Source organism: Nymphalis io, chromosome 19 (assembly GCF_905147045.1).
Source record: "Nymphalis io chromosome 19, ilAglIoxx1.1, whole genome shotgun sequence".
In the NCBI taxonomy this organism is placed as follows: domain Eukaryota; kingdom Metazoa; phylum Arthropoda; class Insecta; order Lepidoptera; family Nymphalidae; genus Nymphalis; species Nymphalis io.
The window spans coordinates 3,898,435-3,923,522 of record NC_065906.1 but is presented as its reverse complement, the minus strand read 5'-3'; the positions used below and the strand labels follow the sequence as shown (position 1 = coordinate 3,923,522).

Genomic DNA, 25,088 nt, shown 5'->3' with positions numbered 1-25,088 from the left:
GGCATTGACAACCCTACTGGTGGTAGTCAATTAAATGACAGCAAACTGTCAAATATTTATAATAATCGAGTTTCTTTGTAGTCCTGATTTCTTATTTGATAATTTTGAAATACTAACAAAAGAATATAAACAAAATTAAAATATTTAGCACAATGACTTCTTTAGAAATTATAGAAGAAAACATATGTTTGATTTCTGGACTAGCGTGTGTTTTTTTGACCTTTTCATACGTTGGTAGCTTATACATTTGGAAATCTAATTTAAGCAGGTATTATAAAATTATAGTTGTTATACTAAATGAAAATAGTAGCAATAAGTACAGAAGCTCCTATAAAATGTAATTTAACTTGCAGAGACCATCCAACGACTATTAAAAGAAGATTTCTTAGTGTGTGTTGCATGATGTTGCTAGCCCCTGTTTTTACACACACACTATTGAAGGAGGAAATGCTGGAAAAGGGAAATATATATGAATATATGGGTTTTAGAATGTCAGGAATGATATCTGCATTATTTATTCCTTTATTTCTGACTGCCATATTATTTTTGGGGCCATTAACAATGCATTTCATAGCTGGTACCTGGAAATTGTATGCAGGTAAGATGTAGATTAAAATCTTCAAAGTACATGACGCTTAAATTATATTGTAATTAAATTATTAAAACTATTTTATATATTTTAGAACCTATCTATTGGTTGTCCAGTTGGCAAGATTTGGTTTGGTTGCGTAACCATGTCATGGCACCACTTAGTGAGGAGTGGGTTTTTAGATCATGTATGATGCCTCTTTTACTACAATGTCTTGAGCCACTTACTGCTGTTTTCACTGGACCATTTCTTTTTGGGATTGGTAAGTTGTTAAAAGTTAAGTATTATGTATTTAATTTATGTTTATTTTTTTTTATTATATTTGCCGGGAGGGAAAATGACTCTACTCCACCTGATGGTAAGTGGTAGTAGAGTCCAAACGCGACGACGGCCAGTACAGATGGGAAAAACGTTCTGCACTAGCCGCCTTCGCCTTGCCGGCCTGCAAGATGCCTCTTCACGCCTCGTTTGAAGGAACCCGGGTTGTAAGAGGAGGGAAAGTTGTTCAGAACTCCGAGTTTCCGTGAAGCTGTTTTTATAACAGCCTCGATGTAATCCCTTGGACTAAGGTCGCAGCGAACGTCAATCCCCAGCATGGCGATTTTGCTTTGTATCACCAGCGGAGTACCACAGAGGGAGGGAAGAGGGGAAAATGCTGACTTTTTCGCTGTGAGAGCGCATACCTGTGTTTTCTTGGCATTAAACTCAACAAGATTATCAGAGCCCCATTTGGTGATGAGCTCTAATGTCCTATCGAGTTCAATGACAAGATCCTTCCGCCTCTCCTCAATTTCCGCCCGCCCAGCCACTGCGCGTCCGTGGTATCCATCATGCACTGTACTATCGTCTGCATAGCAATGTATGTTCCCAAGGGAGAGCATATCATTGATATGCAAAAGCAAGAGTGTCGGAGATAGCACAGATCCCTGGGGGACCCCAGCATTCACTACATAGAATTGTGAAGCGCAACCATCAACTAAAACACGAAGACTACGCTTGTGTAGGAAGCTGGCAATCCAGGTGCATAGCTGAGCAGGCAGACCATATGCCGGTAGCTTGGAGAGAAGACTTCTGTGCCAGACTCTGTCGAAAGCCTTGGAGATATCGAGGCTGACAGCCAACGATTCTCCATGCTTGTAGGAAGCTGGCAATCCAGGTGCATAGCTGAGCAGGCAGACCATATGCCGGCAGCTTGGAGAGAAGACTTCTGTGCCAGACCCTGTCGAAAGCCTTGGAGATATCGAGGCTGACAGCCAACGATTCTCCATGTTTGTCGATAGCTTCACCCCAGAGGTGTGTTACGTACGCTAGAAGATCACCTATGGACCGTTTTGGTCGAAACCCGTACTGACGATCATTAATTAGACAGTGATCTTCTAGGTAATGGATCAGTTGGTTGTTTAAAATCCGTTCTATCACCTTACAAAGTACTGAGGTGATAGCTATTGGCCGATAATTTGCCGGGTCAGACCGATCCCCTTTTTTGGGAACCGCTTGCACATTAGCTCTTCTCCAAGCCTCCGGCACACATCCCGAAGACAGAGAAAGTTGGAACAGGCGCGTTAACACAGGAGACAGCTCTGCTGCGCACTTCTTCAGCACTATGGCTGGTATTCCATCGGGACCGCTAGCTTTCCGTACATCAAGTGATTGCAGCTCCGCACGCACATCACGTTGCCTGATTTTGATGTCAGGCATCGTATGGCCACATGAAGGTATTGTAGGTGGCAGCGCACTACAATCATCGATGACGGAATTATCGGCAAAGAGTTTAGCCAGGAGATCAGCTTGCTCTTGCGGACTGTGAGCTAGCGATCCGTCCGGATTTCTGAGCGGTGGCAGCGAAGGTTGGCAGAAATTGTTTTGCATAGACTTGATCAGACGCCAGAAGCTACGGGAGCCCCTAGGATGCGAACAAAATCATGACCAATCTGTACAATGCGCTGTGCATCCGCTCTCATGTATGCCTTTCTACAGAACTTGGATTTTTTATTGTAGTTTGCTTTCAGTGAGTCAATGTTAGATGCCCCGCTAATGCAGCCGTTGATCCACTTGCGATATGCCGCCTGCTTAGATGATGTAGCATCGGTACATTCACGAGTGAACCAACGGTTACGCGTACCCCTACTGACGAGATCTGAGCTAGGAATGTAGTATTCCATTCCCAACATGATCTCGTCAGCAACAGCAGCGGCACTAGCTGTCGGGTCATTCCCACTGAAGCAACGTTCCTTCCAAGGGACCGACGCATAGTAATCGCGCATACCGTCCCAATCTGCCGACTTATAGTGCCAAACGCGACGTTTGCATACCGCTAGTGGCGGCAGCTTGGCCTGTGGCACTCTGGTAGATATAAGGCCGTGATCCGAAGAGCCAAGAGGAGCCTGAACCACAACCTGATATTCCACCGGGTGAGAAGTCAGCAAAAGGTCCAGTAGAGAAGGTGCTTGCCCATCAATGTCTGGGATCTTGGTGGGCTGATCAACCAGTTGGGTCAAGTCATGTGTGAGAGCAAACGCATGAGCAATCCTTCCAGCATGGTCAGTTTTGAAGGATTTCAACTATGATTCGTGGTGAGCATTAAAATCCCCCCAAAACACCAATTCCGCGTTAGGAAATTGCTCTTGCGCAGCATCTGCCACCAGACTAAGATGGTCAAATAATCGGCTTGTCTCCAAGTCACCATTGTGGGATCTGTAGAGGCACACGTAGACTCGACTCTGACAAACCAGGTCCACACGTACCACCAACATGGAGAAGGAGGGGTCCTCCAAGCAGCGCAGTCGGTGACAGCAAACATCCGTCCTGACGAACAAGCATACTCCGGCTTTCGCTTTGAAGGATTCTTCAAGCGTGTAGCCGGGATAATTAAGGTAGCTGGTATCGGCAGGACGAAGTATTTGTGTCTCCGTGAGAAACAACATTGCTGGCCGTGCTGTCTCGAGATGGTGGTGGACAGCGTTGAGGTTAGCGTGGAGTCCAGGGATGTTAGAGAACTCGACCTCAAACAGCGAGGGTATGGTGGGGGTGTGCACCGCTGTACGACCGTTATTTCTGCTTTGTTGCGCCACCATTTGGGAAAAAAAAATGGAAAAGAGACGTGAAGCGAGCGACGTATTGCCGCGATAGGGATGGGCAAAGTGTGGAGGCGTGTTTCCCCAAGTGGTTGCCAAAAGGAAAAATACACTGACCCGCCGGACGGAAGGGCCCCCGAACCCCCCCGGAAGTGGCCGCCGGGACCCCACCTTCCGGTCGCCAACCGGCACGACGGTCCACCCCGAGATTATGCGTGGCTTGGTGGGGTAGCCTCGCGAGCTGGTTAGGCACGCTCGGGACCCTGTACTATGCCACGGGCGGCCAGCGGAACAGCCGTTTCTTCGGGTCTCTCTGTCCGGCAAGTCAATACAGTTTCCCCCGGCATTGGTTCAACAGCCGTCTCCATTGGACCAACACCCATCGCGGCAATACTCGCTCGGGCACTCGGCCTCGCTTTCGGGCTGACCTCGAAACGCGGCTGCAAGCCACTTCACGAGTTTTTCACCATGTTTAACATCCTACCATCAGATGAGCAGATGGCCGCTCAGATATCCCTTAGTCGCCTCTTACGACACCCATGGGAACGAGAGGGGCAGTGAAATGTATTCTTTCTCCGTCACTGCACGGATAACTTACACGGATTGTTTATTTACTTTCAAATGTAGTATCATCATAATACAATATTTAATGTAGTATTATCCCTATAATATCATTAATTGTTTTTAGCCCATTTTCATCATCTGCATGAGATGCTGGTAAATGGACGTTCATTAAAGTCAGCTCTATTTATTGCATGTAAGTAATTACTATAAATAATATTAAATGTTATAAAAGTGGGTAAATAGTTAACACTTCTCTCTTTTTATTTTAGTATATTTAATCACATTAAACATATGCCAGCTAAATATTCAAAATTAAAGAAGCAAATCTATTTCTTTGTTTAAAAAGGTTTATGAAAATGTCTTGTAAATGGTGTATTATAAGTTAGATAAAATTAGAATCTTTCATTGTAGAAAAAGGTTCTAATATGAGCCTGAATTTACATTGTTTTTAATATAACAAATTAGTTACTTTTTAATGCAATAATAATATTAGAATCTCTCTTTTTTTTTAGTGTTTCAATTCTCATTTACTACTGTGTTTGGGGCATATTCAGCTTATCTGTTTTTAAGAACTGGTAAGTTGTTTTATTTTAGTACTTCAAATAAATAAAAAAATGCATTTAGTTTTTTTTAAATTAAAAACAGGCAAGCAGCTTTCTAAAGGGCCACCAGATGGTAAGTGGTCACCACCACCCATAGACAATGACATTGTAAGTAATATAAAGCGTCCCTTACATTCTCACTGTGCCAACAATCTTGGGGACTATGACATGTCCCTTCGCCTGTAGTTGCACTGGCTCACTCACACTTCAAAACCGGAACACAATAATACTACGAATTGATTTTATACTGTATTTAATATTATTAAATAATTCTATGGACACTGCATGTCTGTTTTTGGAATTAAGAGTTTGAAACTAGCAGCAGTATATTTAAAAATGTAAATTGTAATTTTGATGCTTTTCTTAGTTGGTTTTAACAAATTGAAATCATTACAATTTTCGGTCAGATAAGATTATCTGGTACATTCCATGTAGAAAAATATAAACTTAACCTAATACATAAAAATGTATTATAGTAAATAATATAAATAAATATTTTTCAGGGCATTTCTTCGCACCACTTGTCGCCCACATATTCTGCAACCATCTCGGCTTCCCGAATTTCCTTGCGGTATTCCATTTTCCATGGTTGCAGCGGCTTCTCATTATATTTAACTTTTTCCTTGGCCTGTTCCTGTGGTGTAATTTACTGATACCTCTAACTGATCCCTATATTTATGATAATAGACTACAGTTGTTAACTTAAATTTAATATTATTTTATGTGCTCCTGTCGCTGAAATATTATGTTTTTTCTTCTGCCAAACTATTAAGTTATATTGTTAAATTATTTTAATTTGCTCCATAAATTTACATTATTAATTTTTATTTGTAAAAACTATAAAATTTTTACTTAAATTAAGTGTATTTAAAGTTTCGAGTTTAAAAAATTATAATTATAACTACTGGTGCATATTTAATGTACCTATATGGCAAAAAAATAAATGTATCAAGTCCAACTTGAATGTTGACAAAATTGGTCTTGAACATAATTTTTATGTATTATACTTTGCAGTTGTAATTGTGGGTATATTTTTTTTTATTACTCGAAATGAAGTTTTACTTTAAGTATTTAATGACCTTTGTTTTTTTTTATATTAGTTCATGAAGGTATGCAAAGATCATAACAGATTCTGATAAATGCAAAACAAAGAGGTCTATTTTAAATATATAACTAAAGCCTGCGCTGCATTGCTCAATAAAATAAATGCTCTAATGCCTAATTTTCCACGCTTTATTAGATATGTTAAAGTACATTGTTGTATTGTTGGTAAGTTTTTGTGACTATTAAATTTAATTAATTTAAGACATTCAGTTATAAAATAAGTCATCAGTTTAAACTGATAAGCTAATTGACACTTACGTCCATACGCACATATGGAATAGGCGGTTAGGCTATTTATGCTAGATGCAGTAATAAATAAAATATACAAAAATCATTATTTAATCAATTTTTTAAATTACTTAATCTGAAATAGGGAATTCTAAAGTATTTGCAAACTCAATGCATTACCTTTTATTTATCTTAATTCACAAAGTAACCAAATGGTTTTATTCAATTTATTTTAAAATAAAAAAGTCATTTTGTATGAAATGTTTTTTCATAATTATTTCTTAGTAATTTTGATAATTTATAGTGTAAGCGAGGTTGAAATTATTCAGTGGATTGGTCTCGATATTTTTTTATATTTCGCTGACTAGTGTAGATTTCATACATAGCATTCATGTGAGTAGGATATAGGAATTTAAACATAATATAATTTACTTATAAGTTTTTTATATCTTAAAAACTAAATATACAATTTTTAACCCTTAAAAATAGAAGTAATTGAAAAGTAGGTATATTTTTTAAGATAGCTATAGCCAAAGTAAATTGGAAATCTAATAAAATTGAACATCTATTGTAATGTAATTCATTTATCAATATATGAAACTGTTTTTTTTAAAAAAAAAATATTGGTCATGTTCAAATTATATTTCTAACTTTTTTAATTTACATTATGTGCCATAAACAAACGTGTAGATTCTAGGATGAGTTTTAAACTAACTTTACTGTTTGCATCAATGAAAAAATTACACAATGCAATGACTGTAATGGTTAGCATATGAAGTGGTGTCAAAATTCACAAACATAAAAGTTTGCGTTTGAAACTTGCTCTATGGACATATACATAATTATTATGTTTAGTTAGTTACCTAAGTCATTATATTCCTATCGAAGTAAAATAGTATTTAAGTACTCAAATTTTTATACTTAAATAATTTTCTAACATAACTTTGAATATTTATTAATATCTTGTATTTAATCGAAACGCAGATGTGACATACGGATTTTGTAATTGTTTTTGTGTGTAAATAATTATGTGAAAATATAATTTTCGTATAGTTTTGGGGTAATTGACGATACAAGAAATACAATAACAACCCTTAACTGTTGGGGAGAGGCCTCTTCGCTTGCTTGTGAGATCCGCTCCATAGCGGATTGGCGGACAATTGAATGTTTTTTTATTTAATCCTTTTAATTAAGTTATTCGAGAAGTATGTTTAAAGTTTGACAATAACAACTACATTATTACTAAACTAACTAATTGTTTTTGGAAATATTAATAACATTTATATTTTGAAAATTAAAAAAAACTATAGTATTTTTTTAATATATGTTTATAACTCGATACGCTACAAAAGCTTTTGTTCAACTTATCTTCCTAAATTTTATCATAGCGTTGGTGTTTAATTAATTATTATCAATTAATGATTATCATTAATCAAAATAATTTATGAATTAAAATGTTACTTATATTGTCAAATACCCTAAAATTTGCAAAGTTAAGTATTTTTTTTTTACATTACATGTTTATATTTAATATTAATATGATGTATTAAAGGTTAATTGCCTCTCTAGTCAATTAATGTCATTTTTATAACAAAAAAAACTATAAATTAAGGCATATACTTTAAGGTAAAAGGTATTTGGAAGCTACGAATTTAAAGTCATTATGATAATTATTTATAAATGTATAAAGCGAGTGAGTGCACAGCGATTTGTCTTTTTATAACTTGTGTGTATTTTTGAAGTGTAACTTCTTGAAGCGCGATAACGGTTAAATTTCAAGGTGAAATTTGTGTTTGAACTTGAACTTTATTAGTAGTTTTTATAAGTATCGTGTTATTTTTCATTTCTGTCGTGTATTGAGCATAACCTTTAATATCCGACCACAGAGAATGCGATTTTGATAGATCTTTGAACGAATGGACGTTGTAACTTTGAAGCGGCGAAAATTTACGAAAAAATATTGCTCTCGTTTATTTGTCCAGCTAACGAATAAAAACTATATAATAATGTGAACTTCGATTGATATGATTTAGTTCTATGTCAAATTTTACATATATAAGAAAACAACGTAATATGCATTTCTTTTTACTATTATTTTATAAATATTGATCGCTCCAACATGTCGCTAGAATTTTTAAAAAAATAAAAATTTACGTCATCTATTTCAAGTTGAAGTAGAAATTAATAGACGCGAATGTGTGAACGGTCAATCGTCTCAACGTCAAAATCAAGTCTATGATCCGAGAAACATTTCGTCGAATGGAGTCGAATCGCGAACACGCGTGTTAAATGGGGGGTATTGTAGAGTATCATTAGTCATGTTGAACTGACAGTCAAGAATAAATTCTTTCAGCGGCGGGCTTTAGTTTAGTCGAGCACAACCACCAAACGTGGTTGTTGAATATAAAATGCAGTTATAGCTATACTGTATATATAATTATTCGCTAATGCTCGGCTTGCGTTGCAATATCTCTTTATATTTATTGTAAACTTTCCGATACGATTCGCAGGTGACCACAGGTGAGGTGATTGTACGTTGACTGCCTCCTGGGTCTAGTAGTTAGATGTAAGGCCGCAGACCCGGAGGTCCTGGATTCAAATCCCAGGTCGGGCCACTAAAAAGTTATTGGATTTTTATTTCGAAAATTCTCAGTCTCAGTTGGAAATGTGAAGTGAATACACTCCTGTGCCTCGAAAGCACGTAAACGTTGGTCCTGCGCCTGAACTCTTTCCGGTCGTGTCGGATTGTCGTTCCATCGAATTATGAAAGTTAGGGAATAGAGACTGCACCTGTGTTTGCGCACACACTTGTGCACTATAATATGTCCTGTGCAGTTGGCTAATCACCCTTGAGATTGGCCGCCGTGGCCGGTCAGGAGGACATTATTATTGTACGTCGACTGTCATCTCATCTCTCAACCGAAAGATGTCCACTGCTGGACAAAGGCCTTCCCCAAGAATTTTGGCCGGTCTTGCGTTGCCCGCATCTAACGGCTCAACTCTTTTTATGTCTTCGGACCACCTTGTAAGGGGCCTGTCCACGCTGCGTCTTCCGGTTCGTGGTCGCCGCTCGAGATCCTTTCTGCCCCCGCGGCCGTCAGTTCTACGAGCGATGTGCCCCGCCCACTGCCACTTTAATTTAGCAATTCTTCGGGCTATGTAGGTTACTTTGGTTCGCCTGCGGATTTCATCATTTCTGATTTGGTCACGCTGAGAAACTCCGAGCATAGCCCTCTCCATTGCTCTTTGGGTGACTTTGAACCTTCTTATGAGGCCCATAGTAAGCGACCACGTCTCTGATCCGAAAGTCATCACTGGCAACACCCACTGGTAGAAGACTTTCGACTAGAAAAACTGCGGTATTTTGTGTGAGAAAATATCGTGATTTTCGTCTTTTCCATGTTCATTTTAAGACCCACATGTTGGGAAATCCTGCTGAGGTCATCGAGCATAGTGCCGAAGTCTTCCGAGGGCTCAGCCATAATCACAATATCGTCGGCGAATCGAAGATGAGTGATGTACTCGCCGTTGATATTGATGCCAACTCCGTTCCAGTCCAGAAGCTTGAAAACATCTTCCAATGCAGTTTCGGAGATATCACGTCTCCCTGTCTTACGCCTCTCTGCAATTGGATAGGTTTTGAGTTCTGATCCTGGAGTCGGATTGACATGGTGGCGTTCTGGTACAAGCACTTTAACACCTTGATATACCAGTAATCGATTTGGCACCTTTGAAGGGACTTCAGCACGGCCTAGATTTCGATCGAATCAAAGGCTTTCTCATAGTCCACAAATACTAAGCAAACTGGTTATACGCCTCGGTCTTCTGTATAACTTGCTTTAGCGTATGTATGTGGTCTATGGTGCTTTCGGAAACCGGCTTGTTCGGGTGGCTGGAAGTCTTCAAGCCTTCGCTCAAGACCATTCGTAATGCCTCTCAAAAACAATTTGTAAACATGGCTCAGCAGTGAGATGAGTCTGTAATTCTTCAGAAGGATTTTATCACCCTTCTTAAAGAAAAGCACTACCACACCCCTGTGCCATGCCTTTGGCGTTTCTTTCATTCTGGTCAATATAGCCAGAGAATTCAAAATTCTGGGCATATAGTTCTTGGACAGGTATTGAGCTCGTGTGAGGTCCAAGATCGTATAAGGGCTCATCAACAGGAGCTGTTTCATCCTTCGCTCGGAAATCATATGAAGCGACTGCATCCTGCTTCTCTTCCTTCCTTCCTCTCCAGGTCTTACTTCTGTCCGTCTAACCTCGAGGTATTTTTGGGCGTTCTTCGAACTCACGAACAGCGTTCCGATCTCTGTCGAAATTCTTCTTTTGTTGAAACTCGTAAGCACGTCTTTGGCTACGAGTGCCGCCCTGCGAACCGCTAGTGGGCACTCCACGCTGAATTGGTTGCCTTCCGTTATTACGGGTATTCTTATTTGTCGACATCCTGGCAAAAATTCCAATTATGAAAAAACGCCATGCCTTTGGCGTTTGACCTTTGGCTATACCAAAATTTTCAGAAGCTCAGCTGTAATACCATCATCACCTGGTGCCTTGTTGTTTTTGAGTTGCTCGAGAGCCATTCTAATCTCGGAAAGACTGACGTCCTGAAAATCTTGTGAAAATCGGTGTAATGTCGGGTTAGTATTGCTCTGGGATCTGCAGCTTGACTACTGACAGGTGATTGCGTTGTCGTGTACAGCTGACTGTAGAACTTCTCAACTTCTTTTAACAGCTCAAATCTTGAGGTGACTATTCTCCATCCTCAGTCTTCAGCCTCGCCAGTTGACTCTGCCTCACAGACAGATCTCTGGCAAACACTTTAGAGCCCTTATTCCGCTATATGGCCTCTTTAATGCGCATTGTATTAAATTGGCGAGTGCCGCGAGTCAGAGACTTTGAAATCTGCCTATTGATCAGCCGATAGCTGGAAGCATCAGCTGGGGACGTCAGAATCATTTTCCGTCTTTCCTCCATAAGCCGTAGGGTAGAGGCAGAGATCTTTTTGGTTCCTTTTGTACGGCTGGTCTTGAAGGTCTTAGACCCAGCCGTATGGACAGCTTCCACAAACCTATCGATGTATGCGTACACTTCTTCGCGGTCTGTTAGGCAATCGAATCGGTTTTGGGGTTCCAGCTGAAAGGCTTCGAGATTTCGGATTTGGAGAGATGTTGGGCGGAGCGTAGACTTCATTAGTTCTCTGGACTTCATAGTTTTTCGGGATCTTTGTAGTTTGACATTGAGATTCAATGAGGCTCTTACTAGTCTGTGATCGCTCCCAGTTTTGACTGCATTGATCACAGAGACGTCTTTAAATATTTGTCTTCTCGTCGACAAGATGAAGTCTATCTCATTCTTAGTTTTCCCGTCAGGGCTCACCCAGGTCCATTTACGATGACCTGGCTTTTTGAAAAAAAGGAGTTCATCACAAAGAGTTCATCACATCCCTCTTTCTTCATAAAGTCGGCCAACATCTGGCCCCGAAGGTTGCGGTCTCTAATTCCATGTGGTCCCACCTCAACTCATCACCGAATCGTTTGCTCAGCTTCGCGTTAAAGTCCCACATTACAACAGTGAAATGAGTTATTGGTATGTATGGCTCTAGATAAATCCTCATACATGACCTCAACTTCATCGTCGGAGTGTGTCGAGGTCGGCGCGTATACGTGTATGACCTTCAAAGAATACGTTTGGTAATTCTGAGTATAAGGTACGCCACCCTAGTCGACACGCTCTCGATTTTCACAACGTTGTTAATGAGGGACTTGTGGACTATGAACCCGACACCACCTTGGGACAGTTGATCGCCCTCCCGGAAATAGAGAAGGATACCGGATTTCAGGATTATCGTATCCTCCCCTTGTCTTCGGACTTCTGATAATCCGACGATATCCCAGTGCAACCTGCTCAGTTCTTTCTCCAGTTCGATAATCTTCTCGTCGGTCCGATGTGTACACGTGTTATATGTTGCCAGGGCCAGAGGCCGTCGGTGTTGGTAACACGAAATCTGCTGGGGATTCTTAGCACGCCCTGCCCCGCCGTTACCACAGCTGTTACCAAGGCTGGGAATAGCAGAACTGCCCGAGAATAGTGGCCGTGGTTTGGTTGTAACAATCATTGGGGGCATATGCCATAATCGCCACGCTTGGCAGACGGGTTGGCGATCGCAGTAAGTTGGTCATAGTACTCAGAGAGATGCTGCTGGTGTATATTCCCTCCTGTCGACTTCTACGCCCCCCACGGGATGAAATGGGGCGGATATATTCGTCGCCGTCACCACACATCGACTGTATTATACCAAAAAACGTTACGCCAGTGCCAAAAACAATTGTACAACGTTTCAACTCAATCGAATGAATGGTATAGGAATTAATTCTGGACAATCAAAAAAACAACAAGTTTTTATATGTAATATGTATAAGACGAAAATGTGAATTCCTATTTATACTACTTTGTGTTTTTAATGTATATATATGTAAGGAGTGTATTAATCAGTCTAGGTTAACACTTGCATGTCTCATTTATTTAATATTATTTATTTCGTAATTAATTAATAACCAACTCAAAGAAAATACCTCCTTTTTTATGATTCGTAGCTTCAGCTTTGTAGTAATTATTAAGTATTTAAATGACGCATTAAATGTTTGTATAATTATAAAGTTTATTATTTACTAGAGTATATTTCTGCATACCTCCCACCCTACAATCCACTCCTCTATAGCTTCGAAACTCACCTTTACCTATTTACGTATTCAAATATGGTAATAAAGACTCGCTTATAAGTTTGTTTAATCAGCGCGCTGTTAGAATATGATGAAAATTTAAAAATGTTAGTTTTTGAGCGAAGTAGCGTCAGCAAAGAAATTGTTATTGTTATTATATTTTGAAAAACAAATTGTTATTATATTTAATGTTAAGCTAGACGAAGGATAAGATTTTACTGGTGGTAGGGCTTTGTGCAAGCTCGTCTGGGTAGGTACCACCCACTCATCAGATATTCTACCGCAAAACAGCAATACTTGATATTGTTGTGTTCCGGTTTGAAGGGTGAGTGAGCCAGCGTCATTACAAGCACAAGGGACATAAAATCTTAGTTCCCAAGGTTGGTGGCGCATTGGCTATAAGCTATGGTTGACATTTCTTACAATGCCAATGTCTAAGGGCGTTTGGTGACCACTTACCATCAGGTGGCCCATATGCTCGTCCACCTTCCTATTCTATATAAAAAAAGATATAATTTTAGCAGACGATGTCTATTTATATTAGGATGTTTGTGTGTTTGTTCAACTGCAAGAATAAATTAGCGGTTTAAAGGTATATCGGATTCTCCGAATTGCTTTCTTGTTTCGAAAAAAGCATCAAAACAACAACTTAAAAATGAAAGTGATATTTTCTGTCGTAAATGTATAAATTTTTTTTTATTTTATATTTATAAAATAAGACACAGATAGCTTACAATGCTACACCCCGCAACAATTATTTCAATTCAAGGTATATTAATAATGATTGCAACATATATTTTATGCTATAAATACAGATATGTAACAATTACATACATATATTATATGACGTTAATTTGATTATAACATTTTTGAAATTTGATAGTACACATTGACAATTTTTTTTTAAATTTATTCTAATTTTTTTTTCAATCAACCATATATATAAATAAAAAGATAATTTTTAAAATGAGTATTTATTCAACTCTTGAGTTCTCAAATCAAATCAGTCTTATATATAGTAATGTTTACTATTAATTTAACGAAGCTGTCATAAACACGTTTTTTCCTCATTTTGATCCCGATATGTAAGTATATTAAAATTCTGATTGTTAATTTAATTTTATATTTACTTAAATAATTATAATCTGTATTAACAATATGATTTTTAAGTTCATAATAATGAAAGTTGATAATAATAGTTAACAGCAACGTATGTAAAGGTATCTGCAGTTGAATTTTTTAAATATTTTATCTTAAAAATGCAATTTCATAGTTATCAATAAGTTCTGAGTTACAACGTGTCAAAACTACAACACATTAATATTTTATTTTATATATTATAATGTAATATTATAGATTTAAGTCCACTCTTTAAAACGTAGTTTAATGTAAGGTTAATTAATCTGACTTTAATCTGAACGCTCATTGGTCAGCTATGACGTCATTGAGTGCCACCCACCAATGACTATTTAGGTGAAAGTAGAATTATTTAACTCTAACCAACGTTTCAGAAACTGGAGATAAGTCATAAGATTATATAATCTTACCGAAATGAGATTCAAAATATACGAATACCGAACATTATTAATCGTTAAACATTTTTCAGTTAATAAATTCGGGCTGTCGCTTGGTACGGTCAGCCTCAAAAATGTTTGCAACTTATTTTTCGAAATATTATATACATATTACAGGAACTAATCTTAATATTCATAATTCGTGATAACAAAACAACACATTTCATTGAAAATCTATCGGTACATAAATGTAAAAAGTCTATCCGTTTTATATTAAATACTATATTGTGGACCAAAAATTTTAGACTAGGTTATTTATGATTTTGTTGTTGGCTGTACATGTCAACGTTAAATATATAATAAATTTATGGAGTCGGCAAGTTCATTAAATTCACACAAACAACAAACAACATGTGTTTCATTGCCAACACTATCATGCGATCCAAACCCCTTTTGTTTCTCAAGTAAAATTTATTTTGAACATATAAATTAAAGAATATTCAAAATAAAAAAAAACAGTCACCGTTCATACTTTAAACTTGACGGTTTCCGGTCAAGCGAAGAGGTTCGGCGGCCATACTTCGATTACATCCCTCGTGGATGGATTAGGTGGTTAGTTGCCTATACCGGGTCGAGTGAGGCCAGTCGGTAATTACACGCAGATATGGAGCAAGGTGTCCAGCAAGGCTCTGCGGATGGATCACGGCTGCACGGGTCGGTTGGGCGAGTGCGTCTGGGTGGGGCCGGCCGGAGCCGCGTCCAGGTCGCATGCCGACAGCAGCCGCACCAGCTCATCCGGCGTGGGGCCGCCGTCCGCCGCCGGGGACTCCTCGCCCTCCACCGCTGCAGATGTTACATACATAGCATATCATTAGAATCACCTCGGATACTTGGACTGGATCTCTGGTGATATGAGATCACCGAAAGTTCAGATCAAACGAAGATCACTAAAACGCACTTGATTAATAAGTGATTATAAATTAAGTGTGTAATTAAGTGATATAATATTATAAGTGAATAGAAAGTGATGCGGAATACATTGAGCAACATAGACTGTACGTATTTCTCTAAATAAAGACACGAGTCTATAAACAGAGACATGTAAATTCCAAAAAAAAAATACCCTAAAATGTATTTGTCACTCAATATTTTTACAATGCGACAGGAAAAGCGAAAAGAAATTCGTAAAGCAGTCGTGCTCACCCCCTCCGTTGGCGGCCACGGCCTGCGCGGGCTTGGCGGCCTTGTCGATGGGCGCGGTGAGGTCCCACATCTGCGCGGCGCCCGAGCGGTGCCCGCACAGCAGCAGGCGGCGCGGCCGCAGCGCGCCCTCGCACTCCGCCACCACGAAACACGACACCGCCGACGCGTCCACCGAGCGGATGGTGCACACTCTGCGGGGACAGATTCTCCAGTGGGACGCGTTGCGAGATAGATAGGGAGATCGAGGCAGTTGGCGGTTTGATCAAATCGAACCGGACGCGTTGCAAGATAAATCGAGGGAGTTGGCAGTTTGATCAAATCGAACCATGAATATTTTATTCAAGTGGTCATTTACACGTGAGCACTTTTGAATTGACATTAATAAATTGGACGTGTTTAACTAAGACTGCTTCGTAATGTTCGAAGATGACCAGTAATATACCGAGTAGTTTATAATAGTTTAGTGACTATTAATTACAAATTATACGATATAATTCAGCATGTTTTACTTTATATTTATAATAGGCCTGTCATGATTTATTAACAATACCAGCCGTTGCTGGGGAGAAAGCAGCAACGCAGCATTAGCAATAAATGCTAAAACGGATTGATAAATTTATGAATATAATGCTTTAATTTAAGATTATTCACTTCAGAAATTAATCATTCACGCTCCTTAAACCTGTCACGCTATATCGGAAGCCAAAATGGGGTTGTACGCGTCTGATGAACATAATGGCTTATGGCCTCTACACAATGCAAGTCTTATAGGACCTTTTTCTTCTTAAGTGGCATACAAAACATTAATCAACACTAACTTTTAATATCAAGGTAGTAATGAACTATTAAAAAAAATGAAATTGTGTGTCTTCTTAAAAATAAACGTAATAACTTTAAAAAGTGGAAGGAAAGCATCGAATATATATAGTACGTTGTAAGCAAGTAATTACTCGCAGTAATAATTGGTATAAAAATATAGCACCAGAGATTCTTGAACGTTCTTCATATTTAAATACATTCCTAATTAGTACTATTACTTTTACCCAAACTTTTTCTTTCTGTTTCTTGTAAAACGACAATTTAAAAAGTCTTTATTTAAATTAAGTTTATTGTATTTAACATATAAGACTGTATATTAATATTATTAGTTCATACCTTTTACCATTTGAAGCTAATCGGACATACAATGTGTCCGTATCAGGTACTACTTTTTGTATGAATATTTGTTCCTCGTCCTGTTCACCGTACGGTCCTAAGAGAGAAATATGTAAAATGTATTTAAATATGTTACTGACAATATTTTAAACAAATAAGATAAGGTAATAACCAAAACAAATATGTCTTATAAGTATAGCAGACAATTGAATCAAAATCTTTAAATTGTCTATGAAACATGTTTCGGCTTCAAGAATGTTGCCTTCATGATGTTTTTAAAAAAATTGTAAACGGTAGTGACTTTTTTTATTATTATGTGCTGGGTTTATGCTTGGCCAATGATGAAAACTCCAGCAAATGTCTATTTCACTATCACATGCCGGTTCCCTCACGATGTACTCATTTAGCATCAATTAAGCGCATGAAAATTGAGCGAGGCTTACCCTGGTCTGAGCCCACAATCTTTGGTTAATTTAACTTGTTTCAAGCATTGCGCCTAACATGCCTTCCTGCTGCAATAACAAATATGTATTGAATAAAGATTAAACTCACCACAGTCGTTGTGAGGCTGGGCGGTCGGCGCTTCCAGAGCTAGGACCTTGAATGCCGCTTTAGGCGTCGTCCCGGGCTGGGTCGAGATCATTCCCCTGAACCGAGTGACGCGCCAAGACCTTACATGGTTGTATTCGCTGCATACCGATATCAAGTAGTTTTCTGACAGAGATACCTTAAATATTAGGCGATATTCGTTAGATTGGAAACACTTTGCACAAAAACATGTAATCGTGAAGTTTCTTTGTTCTGTTCGCGTTATTCGCCCGAGTTGCTAGTTCACAAAATCGAAGAAATGTATAAATTTTTCTCGAAGCTTTTATGTTCGAATGCTATTTAAATTGTATTGCAGTTGATATAATAACATGTGTATTCTACTAATTACATTGATGTTCGCCCATACGATTATATGTGATTATGTTCTCATGACCTGGTGGTAGGGCTTTGTGCAAGCTCGTCTGGGTAGGTACCACCCACTCATCAGATATTCTACCGCAAAACAGCAGTACTTGGTATTGTTGTGTTCCGGTTTGAAGGGTGAGTGAGCCAGTGTAATTACAGGCACAAGGGACATAACATCTTAGTTCCCAAGGTTGGTGGCGCATTGGTTATGTAAGCGATGGTTAACATTTCTTACAATGCCAATGTCTAAGGGCGTTTGGTGACCACTTAGCATCAGGTTGCCCATATGCTCGTCCGCCTTCCTATTCTAAAAAAAAAAAAAAACACGACGGTAATTTTCAAGGAGACTAGATACACTAACACTAACAGCCTGTTAATGTCCCACTGCTGGGCTAACGCCTCCTCTCCCTTTTGAGGAGAAGGTTTGAAGCTTATTCCACCACGCGGCTCCAATGCGGCAAATACACATGTGGCATAACTTCAATGAAATCAGACACATGCAGGTTTCCTCACGATGTTTTCCTTCACCGTGAAGCACGAGATGAATTATAAACACAAATTAAGCACATGAAAATTCAGTGGTATTTGCCCGGGTTTGAACCCACGATCATCGGTTAAGATTCATGCGTTCTAACAACTAGGCCATCTCCGCTATAGGAGGTGATAATCTCCTTCAGGAGACTAGATAACTGCGCAGAATATATTATGGTGCTCAAGTTTACGAGCAAAGACAAGTGAACTCTATTCCCTTACTCTCATAAATCAATATGACGGCAATTCCGCACTAACAGAGAGAGTTGAGGCGCAGGACCAACGTCTCTACGTGCTTTCCGAGGTACAGAAGTGTAAACACTTAAAACTTTTAGACTCCATGCTGCTACTGAGAAATTACCAACAAACTCATTTAATTGGTCTGACCAGGGGGTTCAACCCATTAATTGAATTTCGTCTAAAGCAGATTTATTTTGTCTACATCGTCTTATACCCTGGGAAACTCACTTTAGTGATAGGACTCTGATGAACAGTAAACGTCTGGAATAATTGTGGTCCATGACCAACTGTTTCTGGATGTTGTACAATGACTCGAACAGATCCATACCTCGTACCATACGCTATCTCTATCCAGTTGCCACATAAATCTGAAATATATAAATATTTTTAATGTTTCATACACACACCCACACATGGTAGGGCTTTATGCTAGCTCATCTAGGTCGCCGAACACTTATCACATATTCTACCGTAAAACAACAATATTTAGTACTGTTGTGTTTCGGTTTGAATGGTGAATGAGCCAGTGTAACTACAGGCACGAGGGATATAACATTTTAGTGCCCAAGGTTGGTGGCGTATTGGTGATGTAAGAAATGATTAATATTTCACAGCGAAAATAACTATAGGCGTTGATGACCACTTACTCGTCCGCCCTTTTGTCCTTCATAAATAAAAATTACCTTACCTATTTTATAAATAAAAATTACATTATATATATAACCGTAGGTATGTTAGCGAACTGCCGGGCAAAGGGCACTATTTTTATCAGCACCCATGCTAATTAGCATATGTTTGTTTAAAAAATACTATAACCTTATTTCGCCTTTTTTCTTAGGGCTCACTCATACGTCAGATCTCGAAACATCGACGAAACACGTTCTACATTTATTACTTACTCGTTTTAGGTGTAAGATATACTGATATAGCTGTGATTGGTTCTTGATTAGGATCCTTGTAAAGTTGGGTCACTAAGAGATCGTTATCTTTCATCCTCAATGGAAACTTTTGCATGTCTGTAAATAATAACAAAATCCTATGTAAAAATCCACACACTGATATTAAAACTAACATAATATACGGCTTCATATTATACAGCCTTTTTTCAGTCCCAAAATGTCCATGAACGTTTTAAATTTTTTAAGATAATTACATAAGGTATCAAATAATGTATTTCACAACAAAACATCTTAACTATATGTGACCCTGCGTATTGAGATTGTTGTATATTTCACAAATTGACAGTTTATACTTGAGGGTTTTAGGGAATGAAATAAATTGGCAACACTGTTTAAAGCAGTCCTGTCTACGTAGTAAGTAACTGTATCTGTTCATCAGCTGTTTAGCTAATATGAAACAAACGAAATACAGACAGTTTCCCATTTATAGTAACTATATTAAATAAACTATCACTACATTATTTAAATAATAATAATAATATATAAATCTCCCCATCCGAATTTGTTGTCGAATGCTAACTGGGAGTAGTTTACTTACGCGTACCACGTAAATCAAAAGAGTTATATATATTACGATAAAAAACGTTTTTCATAGACCCTTATTCTAGCCGTGCGAAGCCAGGATAGGTAGCTAGTAACAAAATAATCATTTTACCTATATAATTAATAGCTCCAGTAGCTGTGCCCAGTAATAAGAAGGAGCCGGCTGTGTCATACGTGGTAAGGTGTGCTACGTCCTGGGTCTGCCAGTGTTGAGTACTAGTGTGCCACACGCCGGCTTTACTTCTACTGCCAGCGCCACTGAGCGCCACTAACTGCGGACCTACGAAGAGCAAGTGCTCCACACGGACGCCTAGATTGAATGTACCTGGAAAACCAAATATCATTGTCCATATTGGCACCTAGAAACAAAGCGATATTCGATATGCTACATAGTCGATTAATAAATTAGTAACGTCGTCGCAATAAATAAATATTGTAAATTAGAATACTACAATACATATGTATGTCAACACACAATTGCCTTTTTATTACATCAACCACAAGACATTTTAGGTAAACTTCTAACTACGAACAGTGAATTGACGTAACTATCCCAGAGGATAGAGACGTAGACGTACTGATAGTGAAAATAAATACAAGTATTCCTATCGAATTGCACACTTTTAAACGCAAATAGTTTCATTTAAATCGGTTTAAGTTGTTTTTGCGTAATACTTGATACTTAAAAGTTTGACAATATATTTAATGTATGTATATTAAAGATTACTAATTATCGTCTTCACGGATTTCTGCTTGGCCTAAAGGTTGACTGGCAGAGAATACCTTTTTTTTTATAGATTAGGAAAGCGGACGAGCATATGGGCCACCTGATGGTGAATGGTCACCAACGCCCATAGACATTGGCATGTAAGAAATGTTAACCATCGCTTACATCGCCAATGCGCCACCAACCTTGGGAACTAAGATGTTATGTCCCTTGTGCCTGTAATTACACTGGCTCGCTCACCAATCAGTCACTGGCTTCAAACCGGAACACAACAATACCAAGTACTGCTAATTTGCGGTAGAATATCTGGTGAGTGGGTGGTGGTACCTACCCAGACGAGCTTGCACAAAGCCCTACCACCAGTGCCTTAATGCCTAAAGGCATTAAGTTCGCCTTTTGTTACAACTACATATTGTGGTGGTCAAAAAGGTTTTTAAATAAATAAATAAATGAGGTTAGTGCTAATAACTAATTAATTTCTTGCAAATTCTATTCAGTAAAGTCTACATTTCGAACTGGTGGTAATTTTACGTTCTGAATTATGACAGTAAAAAAGTTTTTTATTCAGCCCCACTTTAACATACACTTGCAAGGTTCGCAATGCAAAATTATATAAAAATATAATTAACATATTTACCTATTAACGTCCGTCGAACTGGCTCAGTGTGCGTGGAAAAGGCCCATAACCTAACAAGTGGGCCACTAGCTATACCAAGCATCACATCAGTGCCGGTAGAATTGTTTCCGCTCGAGGTCGCACCACCACCAGTTTTGGCATTGAGTGCTATCCGTTCTATCACCGAATCTTGAACTGGTGATTGGAAAATTATGTACCAGCCACATGAGTCAGTCAATCTGCATAAAGATTAATGAATTATAATGTAAATAATCTGATTGCTTTCTGGGATAATTTAATAATAATGATTTGGAGGACACAAGCTGATTTCGGCCACGGCGGCCAATCTCAAGAGAGATTAGCCAACTACGCAGGAGATATTAAAGTGCACAAGTATGTGGGCAAACACAGGTGCACTCTCTTTTCCCTAACTCTCATACTCCGATAGGATGGCAATCCGAAACAACCGGAAAGAGTTCAGGCGCAGGAACAACGGCTTTACGTGCTTTCCGAGGCACGGGAGTGTACACACTTCCAACTTCCAGACTCTGGGCTGCTACTGAGAATTTTTTGACAGAAAAACCCAATAACTTTTTATTGGCCCAACCTGGGAATTGAACTCAGGACTTCCAGGTCTGCGACCTTACATCAAGCCACTAGACCAACGAGGTAGCTTCAGTGAGTATGATCTACAAAATGGGAAATTATTACAAATGTTTAAGTTACCGGTTAAGTCTATGGAAAGTTATAACTTAAAGTTGACATATTAAAATTATGCACAATGCAAAATGCGATTAAAACTGAGGGCACACCTTTTATTTATTATGTTTATAGTTATTTATTTTGTAATCCAAGGTACCATTTACTTTTTATATTTTTCAGAATCAGTTGAGTCTGACAATTTTAACAAATTATAGTATGAGTGCATACTTGCTATTTTTTATGTACATTACAAAACATGAGTATGATAAAATCATAGCACAGCTTTTATAAATATGTATGTAAATATATATATATAGTAACTTATCAGATTGAGAGCCTACAATTACTCAATATTGTAGAGTGATTAAAAGCAAACTCATATAGAGATAAGCTTACTAATGACTGTATAATGACATAATAATTGAGTTATAATAAAAAGGAATAATAAATAACTGATATTTTGGCAAACTAAGTCACAGTAAGAGTTATAAGCTTAAAATGAATGTGAAAGCCATATAGAGATATTTGTGCTAAACAAACGGACAAGTAGGCCACCTCATGGTAAGTGGCATCAGCACATAGACATTTTTTTATAGAATAGGAAAGCGGACGAGCATATGGGCCACCTGATGGTAAGTGGTCACCAACGCCCTTAGACATTGGCATTGTAAGAAATGTCAACCATCGCTTACATATCCAATGCGCCACCAACCTTGGGAACTAAGATTTTATGTCCCTTGTGCCTGTAATTACACTGGCTCACTCACCCTTCAAACCGGAACACAACAATATCAAGTATTGCTGTTTTGCGGTAGAATATCTGATGAGTGGGTGGTACCTACCCAGACGAGCTTGCACAAAGCCCTACCACCAGTAAATTACATTGTAAGTAAAAGTACATTGACAGTATAGGAAATATAAATCATTCTATAAATATGGATAGATATCTCGGTCTTAAATTACAGTAGCTCGTTAACCCTCAAACCAGAATATAGTGATACAAATTATTTCTATTCGGCAGTGGAATTTTCAAGTGAGTCGTACCTAGACAATCAGGCTTCCATGAAACTCTACATCTAATTACTTAAGCTTTAGAGATGTAAAGGTTTAATATTGTGGGAAGATCTGTTAAAATGACAATTAAACATAAAAATTGCCAACAACTTTACCTATATCCAGTAACAAAATGTGTATATGCAACAGCAATCCAATTGTGATGAGCTTTTATTATTTGTACTTTCATATTTTCTTGCCATGTGTTTACTGCAAAAATCATACACAATTAATAAAAAAATATTTCTCACATAATGTAATTATTTTATGTAATAAATTATACACTATATAAATATGAAACTTACTCTCTGGTGGACGTATTCCCTTATGACTATCAGTGTTGCCAAGTGAAGCTGCTCTTGAGTGACCTCTACCACAACGACTAAAAATAAATTTTATGTATAATAATTAACAATGCAGTTATAAAATCTACAATAGTAAAATTACAACTTTACAAGTTACAGGAAAATATTATAAAGTTTGTATAACAACCTTATTAAAAATTTTAGATTTATATTAAAAAAGTATGTAACATTATATTTTAAGGTGTTTTGTTTAGAAAACACATATTAAAGTATTATTTTTAGTACATCTCTCATCTCTATTATACATAATAATATTGTATATAAGGGTCTCCAGACCGATTTTGGCAACGGCAGCCAATTTCAGGAGAGATTAGCCAACTGCGCAGGACATATTAATTGAGACTTTTTATTGGCCCAACCTAAGATACCCAGGACCTCCGGGTCTGCAGCCTTGCATCTAGCCACTTGACCAATGAGACAGTCAATATTATATGTATATATAATAATAGACATGAGATTTACAGACATTTATAACTTTTACGTACTTAATTAATTTGTTATTATTGTATCTTAGATCTTTTTAATATACCTTAACTGGTCTTGTGAGGGTATCCTACCAACAGTACGCAGATCCAAAGAGGAGTTTCTTGAATGACTTCTATTAGCTACCACCTCAGTGTTTGATGCTGTAGAGTTCTTTCTCGACACACTGTTAGCATTTCTACCATTGTTACCATTTGGCAGAGCTGTATTCACTAAAATATTAATAAAAACATTATGAATAGATAATTTTTTTTTTTTTTTTCAAATTATATTTTAATCTTTATTATTGTTTTTTTTTAATAATACAAGTAACTTACAAGGAGGTGGAAGATATCCATAAAACAGCACATCTCCACAGGAAGAATGGTTCATCTCATCACATAGTGCAAGTCTTCTACTAAGTGGAGTTATACCAAAGTAATCACATTCATGTCTCAGTGCTCTTATGTTTATGTTATTAAGATCTATGTCTCTAGTCCTTAAAAAATTTAAAATTAAACCAAATAGGTTTGGATCTCTATCTATAAATATAGCCCCAGTCTCATCCCGCACCGTAGGTATTCGACCACTGAGAAGGGCTGTAAAAAAAGTATCTGGAACCCAGGTCAAAGTATGCCATGATGTCGCGAATCTAAAATAAATAAAAAAATATTAGTTTATATTTTTAAACTTGAATGTGCCGTGTAAACTGATACACAACGTTGCTTTTACAAAAGATAAACACTACACAGAATTAAGACGATTATAAGCAGCTCACCTTGTACCACCAACGTTTAAGTTTACGATCTCTTGATAGTTAGACATTTAAAGTGAACGGAGTATAATGATTATAAGCAACACAACTTAATTATACGCATCAAATGTTATTTATTACTTTCTAATTTCCAAAATATTTCATCGCGAGTTTGACAAACTTCGTAATCAAATGAATGTCAGATGTCAATCACAGATATCTAGTCAAAGTCAGCTGTCGAAAAACTGTTTCGTTTCACCTATATACTTGTAAATTAATATTTTTTAATACAATCCGTTGTTATACATACAAACGAATATGAAAAATTCTTGATTTTTATAAATACACTCATACCAAATGAGGTAGCTATTTAACGATTGCGACTATACCAATAACTTAGAAAATAATAAAGAAGTATATATTTTGAA

General features: G+C 37.8%; 2 protein-coding genes across 2 annotated transcripts; one reads left to right on the top strand and one right to left on the bottom strand.

Moving 5' to 3' along the window:
• The first annotated feature begins 59 nt into the window (after nt 1–59).
• LOC126775778 (CAAX prenyl protease 2) lies at nt 60–5,578 on the top strand. The gene is made up of 6 exons (XM_050497866.1): nt 60–268; nt 354–598; nt 684–851; nt 4,352–4,420; nt 4,740–4,802; nt 5,333–5,578. Exons 1-6 carry the CDS (start codon nt 153–155, stop codon nt 5,533–5,535), a joined length of 864 nt encoding a protein of 287 aa, XP_050353823.1. The 5' UTR covers nt 60–152; the 3' UTR covers nt 5,536–5,578.
• A 7,985-nt stretch (nt 5,579–13,563) lies between these two features.
• On the bottom strand, nt 13,564–24,962 carry LOC126775768 (BTB/POZ domain-containing protein KCTD3). The gene is made up of 13 exons (XM_050497855.1): nt 24,685–24,962; nt 24,245–24,558; nt 23,974–24,139; nt 23,385–23,461; nt 23,196–23,289; nt 21,346–21,563; nt 20,094–20,306; nt 19,379–19,495; nt 18,708–18,847; nt 17,307–17,481; nt 16,755–16,851; nt 15,600–15,790; nt 13,564–15,239 (listed from the first exon to the last, which is right to left on the bottom strand). Exons 1-13 carry the CDS (start codon nt 24,729–24,731, stop codon nt 15,097–15,099), a joined length of 1,992 nt encoding a protein of 663 aa, XP_050353812.1. The 5' UTR covers nt 24,732–24,962; the 3' UTR covers nt 13,564–15,096.
• Nucleotides 24,963–25,088: the final 126 nt, after the last annotated feature.